At 44.4% G+C, this 21,230-nt stretch overlaps 1 protein-coding gene across 1 annotated transcript in view; it reads right to left on the reverse strand.

The window, feature by feature from the left end:
- Nucleotides 1-6,902: 6,902 nt before the first annotated feature.
- Me1 (malic enzyme 1) overlaps nt 6,903-21,230 on the reverse strand; it is a 117,036-nt gene continuing 102,708 nt past the window's right edge. Inside the window, exons 11-14 of the mRNA XM_059268324.1 lie at nt 20,179-20,321; nt 18,467-18,640; nt 11,104-11,202; nt 6,903-7,411 (exon numbers count right to left, since the gene is read on the reverse strand). Of these exons, the coding sequence (XP_059124307.1) occupies nt 7,241-7,411; nt 11,104-11,202; nt 18,467-18,640; nt 20,179-20,321 (587 nt within the window). The 3' untranslated portion in view covers nt 6,903-7,240. The remainder of the gene's footprint in view (nt 7,412-11,103; nt 11,203-18,466; nt 18,641-20,178; nt 20,322-21,230) is intronic.

Genomic DNA, 21,230 nt, shown 5'->3' on the forward strand with positions numbered 1-21,230 from the left:
TAGGGTTCAGAGGAAGTAACTGGAATCAGCCAGCCCTGGGCAAAGGCCCTCTTGAGTTCCTGACACCAGGACCATCTCTGGCCCCCTAAATGTCCAGCTTCTCAGCACCTCCTCTGTGCTGCTGATCATCTTCCTTTGCTTATGAAGGCAGACTTGGCTACAAATGACACTCTAAGTTAAAACCTTTAAATGACTATTTGGGAAGAGTGGTTGTTCATAACAATTAAGATCTCTGAAGTTTACTGAGTTAAGCATTTTCTAAAATGTTTTTGTCTTTCGTTCTTTATTGATATATTAAATCTTCACCTAAGAGCGGAAAACACTTGAGGGAGTGGCGGGGGGGGGCACCTCAGCTGACAGACCATGATGACAAGCACGTTACCTGTGAGATGAAGGTCTCATCTAACTATGTATGTGCCGCCTATACCTCTCTCAAAACTCGGAGGTGCTCTTAGGGTGCCTCATCGAGGAATTCAAGGAGCACTTCTGCTTTTTTTTTTCATTTGCTCTTACTGTAAGTGCCCTATTAGTAAATCTGAAGAATAGTTATATCCTGAAGGGCATCGTTTGGCTCCCAAACCCAGGTTTTATGCAGAATCCCGGTCTGTCACAGAAATCAGAGCTGTTATCTCACCTTCATTAGGCCCATGTGGAAGAACTCACTTCACTGCAGTAAACTGTCACCTAAAAGACCCCTCTCTGTCACGTCCAGTCAAAGCTGGAGGCATCTGGATCAATCCATAAATGGGTTTAAGCAATGTGCACAAATTTTTCTCAAGTCCATCAAATAGCCAAATATTGTGGTACAGGTCTATAATCCCAGCATACGGAAGACATAGGCCGAGACGGAAGGATTCAGATTTGAGGCCAGCCTGAGCTACATGGCCAAATGCTGTCAAAAGAGTCCACCAAACACCAAGGGCCCTCTTTTCTAGACAGAGGAACAAAGTACACAACTGTCCTTCACTATAAAGTAGACATCCTTACTGTCCCCGAGTGCACCAGACTGTTGTGTTTTCAGGGGATCTATTTTTCCCACTCTGGCAATGCTGTATCTTATACCAGGCATCCAGAGAACTAATGATTCTGGTATTTGAGGTCCCGTCAGCACATCATCATCAGGTATGGGGCCACTGCTGTCCAATGGTGAGATGGTAAAGGCCCAGTATGGAATGATGTCCTAATACAGTCAGGGTTAATGTGGCCCTGGAAGCAGATGATCTGTACTGAGATAAGGCAAACTGACCCAGCTGTTCTCTCCTACTGCAATAAGGGGCAGACACACTGGCTAAATTAATGGCCACCTACTGATTAGCTAAATGTTCACGAACATACTGTCATTCTGAGAGACCCATCTGCCTCCTTCATATGCCAATGATTGTGCTGAATAATATCCTTGTTTCCTTTAAAGCTCTTAAAAGCTGAAATCTAAGCCTGGTGTGGTGGTGCATACCTTGAATCCTAGCACTAGGGAGACAGAGGTAGGTTGACCTCTGTGAGTTTGACGCCAGCCTGGTCTATAAAACAAGTTCCAGGAGGGCCAAAGCTATTAACACAGAGAAACCCTGTCTCGGGTGGGGGTGAGGGAGGGGGAGCTGGAATCTATCTCTGCAGATCTCTTGGTACCTTGTATTTGTTTACAGATCAGAGATCCAGTGTGGGATTATTGTTACGGAACACAAAGATTTCCATTCTTAAATGATAAAACACATAAAATTTTGTGTTTAAAAATAATTTAAGGTGATTAGAGAGTAGCCTCAGTGACTGAGAGTATATATTACTCTTTCAGAGGACCCAAGTTTGGTTCCCAGCACCCACACATTAGATGGTTTACAACTGCATATAAAACTGCAGCTCCTGGGGATCCCAAACTCTCTCTGGCTTCAGCAGGCATCTGTACTCACGTGCACATACCTACACACATACACATACACAAAATTTAACAATAAAATAAGTCTAACAAAAATTAAAATACAAAGTAATTTAAAAACTAACTTCTTGTTGGAAAAATAATCAGAGGGCAAGTACGTCAGTACTGTCTAACAGAACCCAGTGATGTCAGAGACCCCAGAGCCCACACTAAGAGCACTAGTCACTAAGTGACTAAGGCCTAGTCACTGCATGTCTGCAGCGCACTGTCCTGCAGTGAATGCAAGCCTGAAAAAATATTCTGGAAACATATTTATAATAGTGCTACTGGGTTCATCTTACAGGTTGTAATTCTTGAGTGCTTGTGTCCCTGCCCCCACCCACCCAACCCACTCTAAGGGTCCTGGTGCTAAAGGCTTAGTTGTAAGCTGGTGGCAATATTGATAGGTGATTGGATCATAAGAATGCTAGATTTCATCAGAGGACTGATCCATGTATTAATCTGTATGGACTGGGCTGTTAATGAAGTGGTTAATTAGAGATGTGCCCCTTTGACTGTTTTTGAGACAGGATTTCATTATGTGGCTCAGGCTAGCCTTGAACTCAGACTGCTGATAACTGGGACACGACGTCTTTGAAGAACATATCTTGTCCTCAGACCTTGTCTCTGGTCTGCTTTCTGACCTGCAGGGGATGACCAGCCTCCCCTTCTCCCCGATATTCCCGCAATCGCAGGGTTTTCTCTCACCACGGTGATGAAAGCAGTCCATTGGCCCTGGGCTGACTCCCCTGGAACTGTAAACCAAAAAATTATTTCCTGTAGCTAGAGTTTTCCCGCCTGGCCCACAGTCAGGACAAATCTCTCTCACCTGCCAGTCCCACAGCCACTCAGACCCGACCAAGTAAACACAGAGACTTATATTGGTTACAAACTGTATGGCCATGGCAGGCTTCTTGCTAACTGTTCTTATATCTTAAATTAATCCATTTCTATAAATCTATACCTTGCCACGTGGCTCATGGCTTACCGGCATCTTCACATGCTGCTTGTCATGGTGGTGGCTGGCAGTGTCTCCCTCACCCAGCTTCCTAGTCTCTCAATTCTCCTCTCTGTTAGTCCTGCCTGTACTTCCTGCCTGACCACTGGCCAATCAGTGTTTTATTTATTGACCAATCAGAGCAACAGATTTGACATACAGACCATCCCACAGCAATTTCCCCTTTGATTTGCTTCCAAATTTTGTCACAGTGATTAAAATAGACTAACAAAAGAGACTTTCCTCTCTCTGTGCGACACTTCTAGGGTCCACTGCTATTGTCCATGTCAAGGAGTTCCTGTGGGTTTCCTGTAGTTATGGTCTGATGCTGGGCTGTGATCAGCTGGGAAGTACTCCCGACACAGCCATTTTTCTCAGGGAACAGCCATGCGGTCTGGTTAACTTTCAAACATTAATTCAGGCCCTGCAAAACTTCCTACAGGCCAAACTGGCCTCAATGCCCTGGGCCAGCTTGTATTGGTAATTATTTCCACTTGTCTCCCACTAACTGCTGCAAAATGCTGATGTGCAGTCATTTGGGGTTTGTTTTTTGGGTTTTGTTTTGTTTGTTCTGGCAGTATTGGCAGGGGACTGCAGCCAGGACCTTGTACAGACTAGACTAGCGCTCTACCATCGAGTTACACCCCCAGCCCCCATGTGGGCAATTCCTAATGGCCACCCTTTCAGGTTATTGATCTTTCTTCTAGTAGATGATGTTAATCCTCCAATGAATTCTTAGATATATTTCCTTTTAAAATGATACTTTCATTTCTTTCTTAAGGATTCCACACAAAATAGTGTTTTCACATTTACTCCCCTCCCCCAACTCCTCCTACACTCACCACCACCTCCCTACCCATCCAAACTTCCTGAGTCCTATTGGTGTTGCCCAAAGACTCCTGGGTGTGGAGCCTGCTCTGGAGAGTGGTCCACCTTCCAGGGTCACACCATTGAAGAAAACTCTCTCCCTCTCCCAGATCTTCCAATGCCAGTGGACTAGGGTGGGACTCCGTAACCACCTTCTCCATTCACCCTAGCATTTTGTCTGCCCTGAGCCATTTAATTTTTTATACTGTGTTTATGATGAAACCTGTTTTTGTTTTTCTCCTGAATTTTAATCACATTATTATAATAGTTATTTTTAAAGCCTTGTGTGATAACATAAGGCAGATCCATCAATCTATGCCAAGTCTCCCCTTCTCATTCAGGATCATACCTTTATGCTTTTCTCTGTATAATTTTTCTTTTAATTGTACACTGAACATTTTTTTCCAAAGAGAATGGAGTATTTTTTCTTTTAAATGAGTACTTCACGTCATTTCTTACGGAGCTGGGGTGGGAGGTTGTGAAATTTAAAGCAGGATTTACACTGGGTCGGGGTTGGGTTACAACTTTAACTAGTCCAGGCACTGCTTATAAAAGCAGAGTTTGTCTTGCGTGTGACTGAAGTGGCCTTTTCCCCGCATATACTAGAATGCATTTACTCACTTCCTTAGAAACACAAACAAAAACTGGGTTTGTGGCAAGGTCAAGGCTACATGTCCATCTTATCTGGTTCCTCTTGAAGTCCTGGGCCAAAAAAAAAGACAGCATGCTTCTGTGCTGCAGCCATGCGGCTGCGGCTGAGTGCCAGCCAGCACAATGCAGAAGTCCCAGCATTAATGCTCCGTGTTTTCTTGTCCTTTTGGTGACTCTGGAAGCCACAAGATAAAGATGGTAGCACTACAAAATGAAATGGCTCTCTCTCCTGAGAGCAATAAGCGAAAGCTAGCAGACCACTTTTATAGTGTGAGCCTTGCAATTAACATAGCCTCACCCACACAGGATAACTTTGTATTAAGGCACCCTAAAGAAGAGTCTAGTCTCAGGCTGGGCAGCTGACGCAGCCGGAAGGAGGTTCCTGAGTAAAGGTCAGCCTGTAGCTGGTGAGAACTGACTGATCAGGGTCTGTGGGAAGTACTGCCTTGGAAACATCTGGTATCAACCCAACCAAAGACCTCAATAACTTTCATATTAATTATACTTTGAACTAATGTTTAGATGTAGCGGTTTAATAGAATATTGTTAACATGAATTCCCACTCTTTATGAAGCTGCTAGGAGACTGAGGCACACACTTGCGGCAGTTCTGTCTAGACTGCAGTAGACTAGGGAAAGGAGAGAGAACACAAGGACAGGCAAATGGGGACTCGGCAGACCCCGCCTCCTTTGCTTAGCGCTCTGAGGGCTTGACAAGTGACTTCAGCTGTCCACCTCATGAGGAACCACAGGGTGCCATGGGTGGGATGACACACTGAAATGCTTGACACAGCACTGTCTACACCTGCTTCACCGTCATTCCTAGGAACAGGGAGAGGTCACTTTCAGCACCCAGCACATGTGCTCACTTCATAGTAAATGAAGTCCATACAGGAACAAGCAGTTATCAGAGCATTTTAAAACTTCATATTACCTCAGCGTTCTAGACATGATCAGAGGTTACAAGTATTTGCTGCTCTTCCAGAGGACTCCAGCTCAGTTCCCGGCCCCACATGGAGGGGATGGGGTGTCACAACCACCTGTAACTCTAGCTTCAGGGGATCTGATACTCTCTTCTAGCCTCTGTAGACATCAGAGAAAACAAGAGCAAAAGCACACGCACATACACACACACACACATACACACACACATATATAAAATAAAAACTAAATCTTCTTTTTAAAATGCATAAGCCAGCCGGGCGGTGTTGGTGCACACCTTTAATCCCAGCACTCGGGAGGCAGAGGCAGGTGGATCTCTGTGAGTTCCAGGCTAGCCTGGTCTACAAAGCGAGTTCCAGGAAAGGCACAAAGCTACACAGAGAAACCCTGTCTTGAAAAACCAAAAATCTTAATAACTTCTCATATCATCTCCTAAAACCCAGCGTTATCATTGAAAATGGCAGTGATATCTTAAGAAAAAGGACAATTAGTTACACTGTTATTCATATTTTCTATGCTTTAATAAATGTTTTGCATAGGTAAATACATTCAGTTAAAACTATTTGACAACATGGAAACAGACAAGAAATAGATAGGAATTCTGAATCGTTCCCAATAACTACAGGGAGGAAACTCTTAACCAAAGTTGCCATTTGAGGTCTCCACTCTTAACTCACACTTGAAAGAATCTGTGGTCTTCACCTTCAAGGGGGTCACTTTATAGAGAAGCCCAGCTTAAACACCATACATGCTTTAAAGCATTACTTCAAAAGCAGAAGTGTCTCTAGAAATAGAGAATGTTTTCGAACCCAAGCTTAGGAATTTAAAGTTGTTTTTATTCATTCCATCACCAACTTGTCCAATAAATTAATACAGCCTGGGGAAATGGTTATTCTTTCCCACAGAATGGTTCTGAAATCAACATATTTTAGTATCTGGTGGAAAGCTAGGCATGGGAGATGTGGTCACTCATGCTATGAGTTGTCGGTCACCTGAGCTAACCACAGGGACATTAGTGACTCTCAGGGGCCCCTAGCTTGTCTGGAGTCTTGCCTCTGATGCCCTTATCGTGGGTTGGCTCCTCAGGGGTCCCTTTGCAAGGACTCTCCTCGAAGCCTTTCTCACGGCCCGGCTGTGCTAACAAAACCTCCCAGGCTCTCAGCAGGGCCAGGAGCTGGGGAAAGGTTTGGTCAGGGACCAGGAAAAGAGCTTCTGCGGAGGGTCTGGGACTCAGAACCAAAGCAATGCGAGCTTACTCTCTAGGCTGTAACAGTGACAACAGAGTATTAAGCTCTAAGGCTGCACAAGGTATTGTAAACAGCAGTTAGCTTTCTTAGAGGTGTTAAAGAGTTCAGTTGTGCAAAAGGAACAAGGCGAACAAAGGCCCGGAATAAAAGTCCTGAGAAGAATTTTCTCTAGGCAGCCAAGTAGTGTTTCTGATTAGTAAAAGTTCGGCTATACCTAAGTTTGTGTTTATCTTCACTTTTTAAAAGATTTTAACAAAATAGTCAAGAAAGAACTGTAGGCATTAACATGATCAAGTTACACTATATTAATTTATTACTAGTTTGGGTCTTCCATTAGCTTCCTACATTATCAGTGATGAGTTTCTCAGCAGCAGGTACAATAGCTTTTAAACAGAATTTATAAAGAGAATTAAAACAGAAAACATAAATAACCAGAGTAAGTGAAACAAACCTGTCCAGTGTGAAGTTTATCCTAATTTATATTAATATACTTTCCATGGGTTTGATTGTTAAACTAAAATCATCTTATTCTAAGCACACTATGAATCATCATAAAAGATTCCAACCCTTAGAAATCATGAAAACTTCAAGATCTTATTGGTAAAGTTAAAAAGTCTAGCTGTTGTGTTTACTGACTAACTTTGGTCTGGACTTTCTGGACTTCTTCAGGCCAAGAATAGCAATCAGGTAGGATCTGGTCATAATCAGTGCTGTACATCTGGGAGCAGACAAATTCTTCTTTGTTTTGGGGTTCAGGATAAACAGTGGCCATCCTTTCTCTGTACGCATCTGTCACAATCTAGAAACAAGGAAGGCAAGTCATTATTTTAATAATGAGAAGGCGATATGGAACACAAATCAAGTTTTTATCCATTTTAAAAATTAATTTATAGTTTTACTAGAGTAAAAGCCACATACAAAACACAGAAGATGGAAAATAAAAATGCAACTATAAATCAGATTTAGCAAGGGGGGGACGACGCTGGCATCCAGGGAGAGTCTCAGTAGTAGAGACTTCAGTGTGGCCAGAGTCATTTTTCTCAGACGGTCTGGACGTGCCTTGCTGCCGGTGAACTTGGACTGAACACCCGCGTCTCTGCTGAGCTCTCTTCCCCCGTGGTCACAATAAGAAAGCATCTTCCACCTCCCTTCCCTTTGCACACTACTCTCTCAGCAAGTGCAACCACACCCACTGCTCCACTCCCCACACGTAGACGACAACTAGATCTTTCTGTCTAGTCACTCTATGTTTCTGTCATCTCCATCTCCACAACAGAAGGAGACATCTGGAGACACCGGGGGACCTCAAACCTGCAGCCCCGTACAGCAGCTTCCTTCCTGAAAGCGGCTCTTCACTCTGAGTTCTCAGTTTCTGTGTAGACCACTGCACCGTGTTCTAAGTACAGATTCGGGATCCAAGGCCTCTTTATTCCCTCTACTGCCCCGGCTTTCTCACTTTTTCGTCTAATTGTGTGCTACTTCACTTTCATTTAAATTATCAAAATAAACCTAAAATGATAACATGCTGTACAGTACATAAATCATGGAAACTAAAAATTGATACTGATCAGAACAAAAATATGAGGCTGTTTTTCCCTAAAAGACAGACACTCACACTATTAGTTGAAGTCTTTTGAAGTACTGATTTTGTAGAATATACCTTCAATCAATAAGATAAACATCAACGTGTGAATCTTAAACAGTGCTATTTATATAAATTTGGAATAGTGTAAACTACTGATGTTCAAACCACAAAGTTTGGTATGTGTAAGACCTAATAATGTCTGGCTACCTTTTGACTGTTGAAACTGTGCAGTTGCTACTGACCCCTAGTGGCCAGAGGCTAAAAATGCCAACCAACCCCAGTTTAAAGAAAACTGCTAGGGGTCAAGTTTGTGTTCCCCCACATATAAGCTTATATGCTGGCGCCCTCACCAGTAGTACTTCAGAAGTTAAAATATGGCTTTTAGGATGTCCCTAGTCCACTTCACTTCTGTTCTTAAAAGAAAGAAAACTGGACAGCAAAAACACCAAAGATGAGCACAGAGAAAACACAGCAAGAAGGCAACCACCAAGTCAGAGACACAGGCCTGAGAAGAAGCCAAACTTACCGACACCTTGACCTTGGGTGTGCAGCCTCCACACAACATAGATGGATAGAAGGATGGATGACAGATAGATAGATAGATGATGGATGGATGATAGATGGATGGATGATGATAGATAGATAAATAGATAGATATAGATAGACAGATAGATAGATGATGGATGGATGATAGATAGATGGATGATAGATAGATAGATAGATAGATAGATAGATAGATAGATAGATAGATAGGCAGGCAGACAGATAAAATTGTTTAGTTTAAGCCACCCAGAATGTGACACTTGGTATGGCAAACCAATACAGCCACACCATTAAAGGCAATCCCACTCATCTGTGTTAGAGAAATTTCTCTGCATTTAGGTTCCTGGCCAAGTCTTCCTGTTGCTCATCGTCCCCATAGCTGCTCTTGAGTTCTTTGTCCTCACTGTTTTTCCTGTTAGGTAGCTAATAAGACATTAGCAGCTTGGAGGTTATTGGAGATGGACCCTACCTTCATGATCAGCTTTAAGCCCCACCTCCCATGGCCCTGATAAGGAAGAGGAAAATACCAAAAGCACCCTCCTTAGGTGAAAAACCATGTGTGGTGGTTTGAAGGACAGTGGTCCCCAAAGGCTGCTCATATGTTTAAATACTTGGTCCATCAGCAGAACTGTGTGGTGATATTTTATCTGTGTCCTTCAATAAAATTTATCTGAGGATCAGAGGAAAAAGCCAGTCATTATATTAAATATAGAAGTCAGGCAATGGTAGCACACACCTTTAATCCTATCACTTGGGAGGCAGGGATCTGTCTGGATCTCTATGAGTTTAAGGCCACCCTGGGAACAGAGCCAGGCATGGTGGCACATGCCTTAAATTCCAACACTAGTTAACCATGGAGGTCTTGAGGTCTGTACAGACAGACAGGAAGTGACAGAGCTGTACAAGTAGAGGAAGTGATGTAGCTAGATAGAGAGAGCAAATGATATAGCAGAACAGAAAGGCATATAAGTGTGGGTATACAGGAAGTAGGTCTCTTCTGGAAGCTGAGGATGGGTAAGGTGAGGTTGGTTTGTGGCTGTTCCTATTCCTCTGATCTCTCAGGTTTTAACCCCAATATCTGGCTCCGGGTTTTTTATTTAATAGGACCACTTAGCAATTCATCTACAGAACTGTTTGGGAAGGATTAAGAAGAATGGCATTGTTAGAGGAGATGTGTCACTAAGCGGCTTTGAATTTTCAAGACTTGCTGCATTCCTGAACCCCAAAACACTAAATCTGAAAGAACAAAGAACAGCATGAAGCTAGAAAGTGAAAAGAAACACAACACACAGTTGAAGACACATTAGATGTGAGGTTAATGATCCCTTAGTGAGGCAAGGAATCATCACTTACCCCAGAAGCCCCTCCCTCGCTGCAGCTACTTACAGATCCACTGCTAGGCTGCCTACGCTGAGATCTGACTGGGAAGTGGAACCTTTTCCTTTGGCCCTGACACTCTGAGCTCACCCCGCCTCCTCTGTCTCCTCTCTCTCTCTCTCCTCTCTCTTCCTCTCTCTTCTCTGAGTACCCCTCCAATACACACACCATGTAATCGTTCACCAATGCTCACTGCTGAGCATGCCTGCTTTCTTGACCCTAGCTCAGGAAACCCCTAGTTTCCTCTCTCATCCAGCCCCCGCCTCCCAGCAGCCACTAGGATCCTCAGCTTGCTCGTCCAGTTGTCTTTTCCTCAAACCCCAATGTAGCTGCACTTGAGTTCCCTTTTAATTCAGAGTTTGAATTCTTTTATCTACAGGACTAATAACTTGCCAAAGGGGCCCTTGTCCTCTGACACTATCACCTGAGTCTTCAGTCTTTCAAGATGCTCTAAGCCAGTGGTTCTCAACATGTGGGTTGAGACCCTTTTGAGGTTTGAAGGAATACCATCAGAAAACACTGATATTTATATTACAACTCATAACAGTAGCAAAATTATGGTTATGAAGTAGCAACAAAAATAATTTTATGGTTGGAGTCACCACAACATGAGGAACAGTATTAAATGATCGAAGCATTAGGAAAGTTGAGACCTACTGTTCTAATTACAGACAGGAATGTAGCAGGAGGTTCCAGGTGTAAATGTCACTCTAGTTAGTCTGTGGGAACTATATAAACAGCTCTATAGAACTACTACAATAAGGTGAATTGGGAGAAGCCTGACTAAACGGATGGAGAAATCTACAAGCAGCCCCCATGTTTCCCTCCATCTCTGAGGATAAAACACAGCTAGCTCCCTCAGTGCTCTGTCTCAGTTCCTCAAGTCCTAGAAAATGAACATACAGGCCAAGCAAGCATGGAAAATAGTAACAATACATATTTAGCGAGGGAAGGATGGAAAAATAATGAGGCTACGTGGTTTTTACCTTCACTGCGATTTTCAGTGAAACATCTCGAATTGTATTCAAAGGAGGATAAAGCCGGCCCTCTTCTAGGTGTTTATCAGACACCTGCTGAGATATGACCTTTAAAAGAGAAAGGGAACAGAAAGTTTATACAGCACATGATTCGGTGTGGTAAATAAATAAGGAGACAAGTAAGGGAATGGCCACCTATGGAAACTCCCACATGAAAATGACGTCTAATGCCCCTTCGTGAACGGAAAAGCTAAGCCATGGCAACTGCTGAGATCACACCAAGAGTGAAAGAACAGAACCCAGGTTCCCTTTTGGTTCAGTTCCTTCACACTAAACCATAAAACACTGGAACAGGTGAAAAGAAAAGGGAGATGAAGAAGTGATGGAAGGGACCCTGAAAACAGGGAGGGCAGTCAGCCGAGGCAGACCCACTCTTACTCCTCACTCCAAACTCATGAAGGAGTACAGCAGTGAGCTAAGAAAGCTCCCCCAGTTTCACTCTAAGGACTTCGAGTTTACCCAGACCCTTGGTTATCAGCTTACCTGACCAACCACCCCGTTTCTCTCCCTAAGTCACTCCCTAGCTCCAGACAGTTAAGTCACTGCACAGGGTGGGTCTAGGTCAGCTCATAGCTGGGCCTTCAACAGAAATGCTGGGGCAGAGCTGAGACAGAAAACCTTCACTGGCAACATTTTGAGCAATCAATAGTCAGTCAGAGTCAGTCAGTCAGTCAGTCTGTCTGTCTGTCTCTCTCTCTCTCTGGATCAAAGCCAGGGCTTTGTGCATACTAGACAAATAATCTACCACTCTCTGTCAGGATCTTACCTATTCTTTATTTTCACTTACTTTTCATTACTTATCCAGATTAATAAAAACAGGAATCAGAGACAAATTTGGGTGTATCTTAACCCCTATGCTTGTGACTCTGGGATTGGGAAACCTTCATCCTATAATCCCAGGTGAATGAGCAGACACTCTTTTTGAGATGGGGGCCTCACTGTGTGGCTCTGGCTGGTCTGCAACTAGGGAGGTAGACCAGGCTGATCTTGAACTCATGGAGATCCACCTGTCTCTGCTTCATGCAGTTATTTCAAAGATATGTTTGGGTTCCATCAGCACACCAATAGACTGCACATAGGCATGGGTCCACCTACAGAAGTTTCCAGGGCAGTGACAAACAAAACAAAAGGAGATACTAGAGGACACAGCCTGTGCTGCAGGAGAAATACGAGCTAATCAAGCCACAGTGATAGGCTCATGGATGAGGCCAGTGAGGTGGACTTGACTGAGGGACTGAGAAGAAACGAGGAGTCATACACATAGGGCAGGTACTGCAGATAGCATGGAGACCCCCCCCTCCCCATATGTGAAGTGGATGCTGAGACAACCCGCCCTAAACCTACGGGGTGGAGTGCTGTGGGATGTTCTGTATGTTAAATGTATTGCTCTGACTGGTTAATAAATAAAACACTAATTGGCCAATAGCCAGGCAAGAAGTATAGGCAGGATAAGGAGAGAGGAGAATTCTGGGAAGTGGAAGGCTGAGGCAGAGAGACGCTGCCAGCCACCACCATGAAAAGTGAGATGTAAGGTACCATGAAAAGTGAGATGTAAGCCACGAACCACGTGGCAACTTATAGACTAATAGAAATGGGTTAATTTAAGATATAAGAACTAGATAACAAGAAGCCTGCCATGGCCACACAGTTTGTAAGCAATATACGTCTCTGTGTGTTTACTTGGTTGGGTCTGAGCAGCTGCAGGACTGGCGGGTGAGAGAGATTTGTCCTGACTGTGGGCCAGGCAGGACCAGGAAAACTCGAGCTACAAATGGCGTCCAACATGCAATTACAGTGGAGAACCTCTGCAGAGAAAAGAGGAATGGAATACACTGGCTTTGTGGGTGGCTAAGAACTTGTGACCACCGACAACTAGACAGAGCCAAGGTGGGGAGAAGCAGTAATCAACAGCACAACTAGTATTGGATTAGTGCAACATTATTATATAAAAAATAAGCTTAGTGTGATGGTCTGAGTAAGAATGACCCCCATAGGCTCAAATAGTTCCACATTTGGTCCCCAGCTAAAGAACTGTTTGGAGATTAGGAAGTGTGGACCTACTGGAGGAGTTGGAGGAGGTGTGTCACTGGAAATGGGCTTTGAGATTTCAAAAGCCCACACCACCAGGCCCAGTTCCACACCACCACCACCACCACTGCCACCGCCGCCACCTGCCTGCCTGCCTGCCTGCAGATTCAGGAAGTAGCTCTCAGCTATGTTTCCAGCACATGCCTACCTGAGTACCTCCATGCTCCCCACCATGATGATAAATAGACTAGCCCTCTGAAACTGTAAGCAAGCTCCCAATTGAATGGTTTCTTTTGTAAGAGTTGCCTTGGTCACGGTCATAGTGTCTCTTCACAGCAAAAGAACAGTGACTAAGACACCTAGACTTAGAGAATATTAACTCTGATTATATAATAAACTCATTTAATTAACTTCTTGCTTTTGTTACATAGTAGTAAACCCAAGTTTCCCCTTGCCCCAGAGATGGTGACCAGGGTCCCAAACTTTAAACACAGAGGCAGTAAATGTCCTACCACCCAAGTGGGTGTGCCATTTTCCACAAACAGAGCAGGGGAGGAACCAGTCACTCCCACGGACAGCCTCTCCTTTCCAGAGCTCAGGCAGGAACAGCTCAAGGGATGTGTGGTTTTTTCCTCCTTTACAGATTTAAGGACTAGTGAGGAATGTCAGGTAACTCCCGATCTACAGACGAGATAAGAATCAAGCTGGGTGTGCTGGCGCACACCTTTACACAGCACTCTGGAGTCAGAGGCAGGCAATCTCTGTGAGTTTGAAGCTAGCCTGGTCTGCATAGTGAGTTACAGGCCAGCCAGTAGCCCTGCCTCAGAAACAACGAGAAACCAACCAAACAGAAAGCAAACAAGCAGAAAATCTGCTTGAGAGTGCAGAGATGGCTCAGTGACTAAGCACTCTGGCTGCTCTTTTACAGGGCCGGGGTTCGATTCCTAACACCCACATTGAAGCTCACAACTGTCTGTAATTCCAGTTCCAGGGGATCTGACGCCCTCTTCTGGTCCATGAGCACACAGCACATACACAGCATACTTACATACACGCAAGGAAAACACTCCAACACAGACAATGAAAAAAAAACTTTAAAAAAAATAATCTAAATTACTACGGACACAGGTACTATCCTACACAGGAGACAGAAACAGTGGTGTGGTGAGGCTCACCCACTCTAGTGACAACACTTGACACACTACATGAAAAGTACAACTGCCGGGCCCTGTTTTGTCTACAGTGATACAACTCTGTGTTATGTTGACTCTACATTTCCAAGATGAAAGTCTCAGATAGAACTTAGCTCTGTTATGTTACTGTAGATGTAACAGTTTTCTTAAATAAGAAACACAGAGCCAATGCAGAGATGAAAGCCCAAGAAGTCAGAGCATTAGTTAAGAGTTAAAAATCTTACCCTTTCACTGACTCTGCTGTCCTCCTCAGCAAGAGACCTACATCCTGTGTGTTTGTCCTTTTTATTGACTTTCTATTCTGCCTTCTCATTGGTTGTAAACCCAACCACATGACCTCGTCACTGCCTGTCTGTACAGACCTCCAGGTCTTCTATGGTTGGTATTGAGATTAAAGGCGTGTGTCTCCATGCTGGCTGTATCCTTGAACACACAGAGATTTGCCTGGCTCTGCCTCCCAAGTGCTGGGATTAAAGGCGTGCACCACCACCGGGCTTCTTCTATGGCTTGCTATTAGCTCTGACCCCCAGGCAACTTTATTTATTAACATACAAATAAAATCACATTTCAGTACAAATAAAATATCACCATATGTTACAGTGGAATTTTCAAATATTTGAAGAGAGCAAAAGGCTCCTGCCCACCCAAGTCAAATACATGTCAGTAAACACGACTCTGATGTGTCGCTGCATACTATACAGCTGCAGATACCGGATTGAGCCACACTGTTGGTTACAAGCACCAGAAGAGTTAAAAATTTCTTTATAATGAAAAAGAAGATCAGGAACAGAGACTGGAGAGATGATTTAGTTAGTAAAATGTTGCTTGCCCAATCCTGAGAGTCGGAGCTCAGCTCCGCAGCACATGCACGCAAGCCCACGGCAGTGGCACATGCCTGTAACCCAGCACCAGGAGGCCAAGGCAAGAGGCTCGGCCCTACCCTACACCTCTGTCCCTAGCTCCCTGGCCAGCCAGTCTAGCCAACTGGTGAGCTCTGGACTCAGTGAGAGAGCCTGTCTCAAAATTTCTGGTCTTCACACAGGTGTGCACATACCTGTGCACACACATGTACTCACACCTGCATAAGTACATACACATACACTACTCACACATAAAACAAAATTTTTTAGGAATCCAGAAATAATCTTTCATATTTGGTCCAATCCATGAGATTTCTGGTTTCATATGTGACCAACTAGTATTAAATTTTTATTCTTTTATATTCTGTACATGGGTGTGTTGCCCACATGCATGTCTGTGCACCACATGTGTCCATGCCTGGTGCCCTTAGAAGACAGAAGATGTCAGATGCCCTGCAACTGGAGTTACAGAGGGTTCTGAGCTACCATGTGGGCTGGGAATCGAACCCAGGTCCTCTGGAAGAGCGGCCAGTGCTCTTAACCACCAAGCCATCTCTCCAGAACCCCCAAACCAGTTGTTTTTTGGTTTGGGTTTGGTTTGGGGTTTTATTTTTGGTTTTGCTATAATACTGAAGGTGATTCCACCTGGGCTTGTCAAATGAAGCAAGTCCAGCTGTTACTTCAGTTAGCTGGCTAGCTGAACCAGACAGTCCAGACAGCCTCCTCTAGGCCCTCTGGCAGTGAGCGTCCACAGCACTGCATCTGCTCTTCCCACCACGCTGTGGCTGGCGCTGTGCACTCAACAGTGTGCATGCACTGCTTCTGCCCCGTGCCAGCACTGCGCTCGCTGTTACTGGCATTCTGAAGAACAGCTTAAGGGGAGTGCCCTCTTTAGTCACAGAGGCCACATGATCTTTTAAAATCCAAAATTCTCTAGAGTAAACACCAAGCAGAAGGAGAACAGTGTCGGTGTGTTTAAATAAGAATTGCCTTGGGGCTGGGAGATGGCCCAGTACGTTGGTGCTCATACACGTGGAAGACCTGAGGTCGATCTCAGCACCCACAGGATGGAGAGCAAGGCTCTGCAGCATACACTTAGGATCCCAGTGCTCGGGAGGGAGAGACAGGGAGACTGTGCTGGTCAGCCAGCCCACCCAAATCACAAGCCCCAGGTTCAGTGAGAGACCGGTCTTAAAAAACTAGGTAGAAAACACCCTAAATCGTATGTGTGTGGGCATGTGTGAGCACGTGTGGGTGAGTGCATGTGCACACGCCCGCATGCGCACACACACACACACACACACACACACACACACACACACACACAGGGTCTTAATGAAAAGAGAGATGAAGAGACAAGGCAAACAAGCAGGGAGTGTCGTGTGAAGTGTGAATTCTGAAGGCCCAAGATGCAGCTGACAGAAGCCTCGCAGTGAGGGGAGCTCAGCTGTGCACAGCCCTGTTTTCTCTTCCTTTGTTTGGTTTTGGTGTTTCACATATAGTGCAGGCTGACATGGAGCTCTCTGTGTAGCCAAGTCTGGCCTGAAGCTTGAAATCTTACACCTAGGCCTCCCGAGTGAGCCACCACACCCAATTAACTTTTTTTCTCTTCCAAAAAGAAAAAAAATTTTTTTGTAATGCAGGGCTCAGGGTGTCGCCACGTAACTCTGGCTGGCCTGAAACTTGCTATGCAGACCAGACTCTTGTTGAACTCATAGAGATCCACTTGGGATTAAAGCACGAACCTTTAGTAGTGATCATTATTAGTGAATGAGCAATAAAAAGTATTAACTTGACATTGCCACTAGAGGGTGCTAGAGCTAAAGGAAGAAAACGGGCTAGGCGAATCAAACTCACACTTGTTTTGTCCTAAAAGAAAGGGTGATACTTTCCTTTACATAAAAACCTTAAAATGCTCTTAGTAATTAGATATCTATTTGAATTTAACAATATTTTTGAGTTAAAAAGAAACAAACCAGACACATCAGCTGTCATACTTTTAACGCTATGAAGAAAGCCTGAAGAATAAATGCTCCAGCTTCCAGGCATCTGTCCCAGAGGGAGGTAGATGTGCTTTTTGATCACACAGTGACTCTGGAATCCGCCCCTGTTCTTGGGGTCCCTTCACAGTCCAGAGAGCAGCATGTTTGCTGGGTACGAGCTTTAAACCAATCAGGTTTCATGTGGTTCAGCTCAGCTACCATGTCATACAATGTTTAATTTGAGAGAAATTGACAAGTTTCTCACTCATGAGTTGTATTCTGCCAAAATCTGAAACACAGTTACAGCAGGATAAGCCCTTCGTGGTTTACACATACACGGCCACTCACTGTCACCATCCCGCTGAGGCTCGGGATGCTAAGGGAGCTGGCGACAGCACAAGGCTCACAGGATCTTCTGTACCAGGATGATAAAGCTCTTTGTCTCTGAGCTGGAGCTCCATGTTCTCTGCCAGTGTCTATGAAACTATGGCTAACTCATTAGCCTGTAGTTGGATAAAGTCAGTTCTCGACTGTACACGATTCCCTGGGCTCTGTGACGGCCTGGGGGCCTTTCCTGAAATCCCAGGAGAGAACCAACGTCTCCTATCAGTAGTTTCCTTAAAAATATCCTCATTACATTTTTACTTATTACGGGGGGTGGGGTGGGGGAGGCAGTGCATGCATGACACAACACACACGTGGAAGTCGGAGACGAAGCTGCAAGAGCTGTTTCTTCTTCTACCATGTAAGTCCTGAACACTGAATTCAGCTTCTCAGCATTGGCAGCAAGCGTCTTTACCCACGGAACCACCTCAGCAGCCCTTTTACTGATCACATGAACACATAATGCCCTGTTTTAACTTCGTTTCTGCTTAAACACTAGTGTGGCTTCTATTTCCGCCGTGGAACATTGATGACAGCCACTTACACTACACGATGTCGACCTCAAAATGCCAGTCCTCAGGAAGGCTCACTATGGAGAAATGGTACTTGTCACCATTTGGGAAAAACACTTGTCTCACTGACGTCCTACTGTCCATCAGTATCTACAGGCAATAAAAGGCCCCTTCTATGAACGAAACCTAACAACTACTGAGAGAAATCTCACTAGTGACTCACACGAACCTGCTCCCCACTCCAAATTCTCTACTAAGAGTTCTTCACACTTGACAGACAGCTGTGACGATACATACATAAAACACTGAGCGGAGCAAACGCTGCCTCAGCACACACCAGCTCTTCACAGTACCTCGGCAGTGGTGAGGAAGACCTTGTCAGTGATGTGTCTCAGCCCACAGGCCACCACCCCAAGAGCAACTCCAGGGAACACGTAGGAGTTGTTGCCTTGGCCAGGAAAGAGAGTCCGTCCCTCTGGAAGCGTGACTGGGTCAAAAGGACTGCCGCTGGCAAAGATGGCGCGACCCTGCAACACAGACAGACACACGGTCCTGAGGACAGAGAGCTGAGCACCTGAGAACCACTGTGCCGTGACAGAGCCATCTGAAGGCAGTCTAAGGGTCTTTGGCGCTTAACTCCTAGTGGGCCCCGGTGCTGCCAGTGGGTCAGGAGGGGTTACTTGTCACTGTTCTCTGTAGTAATCTGTCCAGGAGTGGGCAAAGCACACGATTCCCTAAGGCTACCACTCTGTTCTCTGCAGTGTGGGCCTGTCCAACCACAGGCCCAACAACCACATTATAGAGGATTCTAACTACAGACTTCTGAAGATAAAATCAACAGGTCTCTAGAGTATTGGAAATGGTATGTTAGGTTAGAACTTAATGTTCAGCCTCAAGGTAACTGTCAATGTTTCACAATACAGAGCATTAGGCAAGTTCTTAAGAAAGAGCTCAGGTCATCTATTTCTGACACACTGAAAGTTTAAAACAGAACTATAAAACTGAACTAACATTATGCATGTTTATGGCAGGAGCCTCTACACTAACAAGGACTGGTGTGATACACAAAGACAAAATAATTCATTACACACCTGCTTATCAGGGGCCTCCTAGGTGCAAGGCACTATACTACAATTCTGTGCACAAGGTTCTTTTCTTCCCTTGAAGATTCAAAGCTACTGAAGAATGTAAAGAAAACTCAATCTGTACATGAAATGAAGATTAAAATTACTCAGGATACTGATGCCATCTCAGATAAGAGAGAGAAAGCACGGAATGGCTCCTTGTTAAAAACACGTTCATTCCAGTGATGAGCTCTCGGGACATTGCTTACAAAGTCGAGCCTTCAAGCTCTGGCTTGTACACACTATCACCACTTTGTGTTGTGTTTACCTTCTCTATTACACATAAATAAAGGATTTAGATGCATAAAAGTAACTTCATTTTTGTTATAATGATATTCTCAAGTCTTTGAAGAAAGTAAAAGGCATTTGGCCAACCTATCAGTCAAATATATGGTAGTACAAACACAGTATAAAATTAACTTTTTATTTTTAAAAACAGTGAAGTATTGAGCCCTGAGGATTCCATGCCAGCCTGGCTGGGTATCAGCATAGCTGCCCAGATCCTCCACCCATGGCATCAAAATCCAAACCCAAAATTTAGCTAAGCAAAAACTAAACTGTGGTTTCATCTTGTATGCTTGGATGCTCAGAAACAGCTAGTTAAAGAGAGCTTCGGACCATCCCAAGCTAAGTCCTTTCCCTTTCCTTTTTTTTCTTTTTTCTTTTTTTTCTCTTTTTTTCTTTTTTTCCCTTTTCTTTTTATATTTAAGTCTTACTTTCCAAATCACTCAAGGAAAGTTATCACGAACACATACACAGTTGATTTATTTACTGACGCTGAGAAGAGTGATTCAACACAGGGGAGAGGAGGCAGTCACACCTTTGGTGTGTTCATGCATCTTCTGGTTCTGATGGAGTAAGTCTGATGTCAGGAGGGTGTGATCAGCACCTTGGGCATCCTAGGCTTCCTGTAACTAACTAACCACCATCTGACTGCTCACCTTGGTCATTCGGTAGCACTGCTCTGCAGAGCACTCTGCTTTGCTGGTTGGGTTACTCAAAGCAAAAATGATGGGCCGTTCGTTGAAGGCAGCCATATCTTTGAGAATTTGTTCTGTGAAAGCACCACCAATTGCAGCGACTCCTAAAAAGGAAAAGAAATGGGGGAGTAGGATTATCCTTGGTTAGTTTATCCAAGAGGTGCAGGCCCCCAGACAATGAGATAGGGCAGCAACAAAGTACAGAATGTTCATACTGAAGTCTAGTGATGAAACAGTGTTGCTCAAGGCCAATCATCTTCAGGGTTAAACCAACAAGTGCCTTTATAAGTCACAGGTATGACAACAGACTCACAATACAGAGTTCCTAGTCAATCATTAGGAACTCTGGTTCCAAGCATTTGTATCAGGAAATTAAACCATGAATATATTAATCTAATACACTCTCTCTAAGCAATTTTGAGTAGACTGTGGTAATTGTGTCTTTATAGGCAACGGTAATAATCATCTCATTCTATTGTGAAACTGAAATAACCACTTGCTGAAGGCAGAATCAAGCAGCTAATGAAGGTGAAAAGGAGTAAGCTGAAGAATGCACTGTATAAAACACACTGAAAACTTGATAAAGTTCTCTGTGATTCCTGATCATCATCCGCAGTATTATCAACTACTGCAGACGCACTTCTAAGAATATACTATGGTTGAAAGTAGACAGACATACATGGGAATAGGAACAAACTGTAACAACTTCCTTGGAGGTTTTAAGCACAGAATTTGAACACAGTAAGCATTTTGTCTACGGATTTTAAAGCAGGTCTCATAGAGCTCAGGCTGAGCTCCTGTCCTGTCCTGTCCTCCGGTGTCCACTTCCCAAAGCTGGGATGGGAGGTAGGGATCCACAGCATGCACAGCTGCACACCCAACACTGCACTGTGCACACACAGTGTGGAAGTACCTGAGGAAGATCGTAATGATAGGTGGGGTGCAAGCTGCTGTGTCTTCTAGGGACCTCACTCAGAGCTCCCGGATCTCAGCGTGACTGACTACTGTGGGCA

The sequence above is a fragment of the Peromyscus eremicus genome, chromosome 7 (assembly GCF_949786415.1).
Source record: "Peromyscus eremicus chromosome 7, PerEre_H2_v1, whole genome shotgun sequence".
Taxonomy (NCBI): Eukaryota; Metazoa; Chordata; class Mammalia; order Rodentia; family Cricetidae; genus Peromyscus; species Peromyscus eremicus.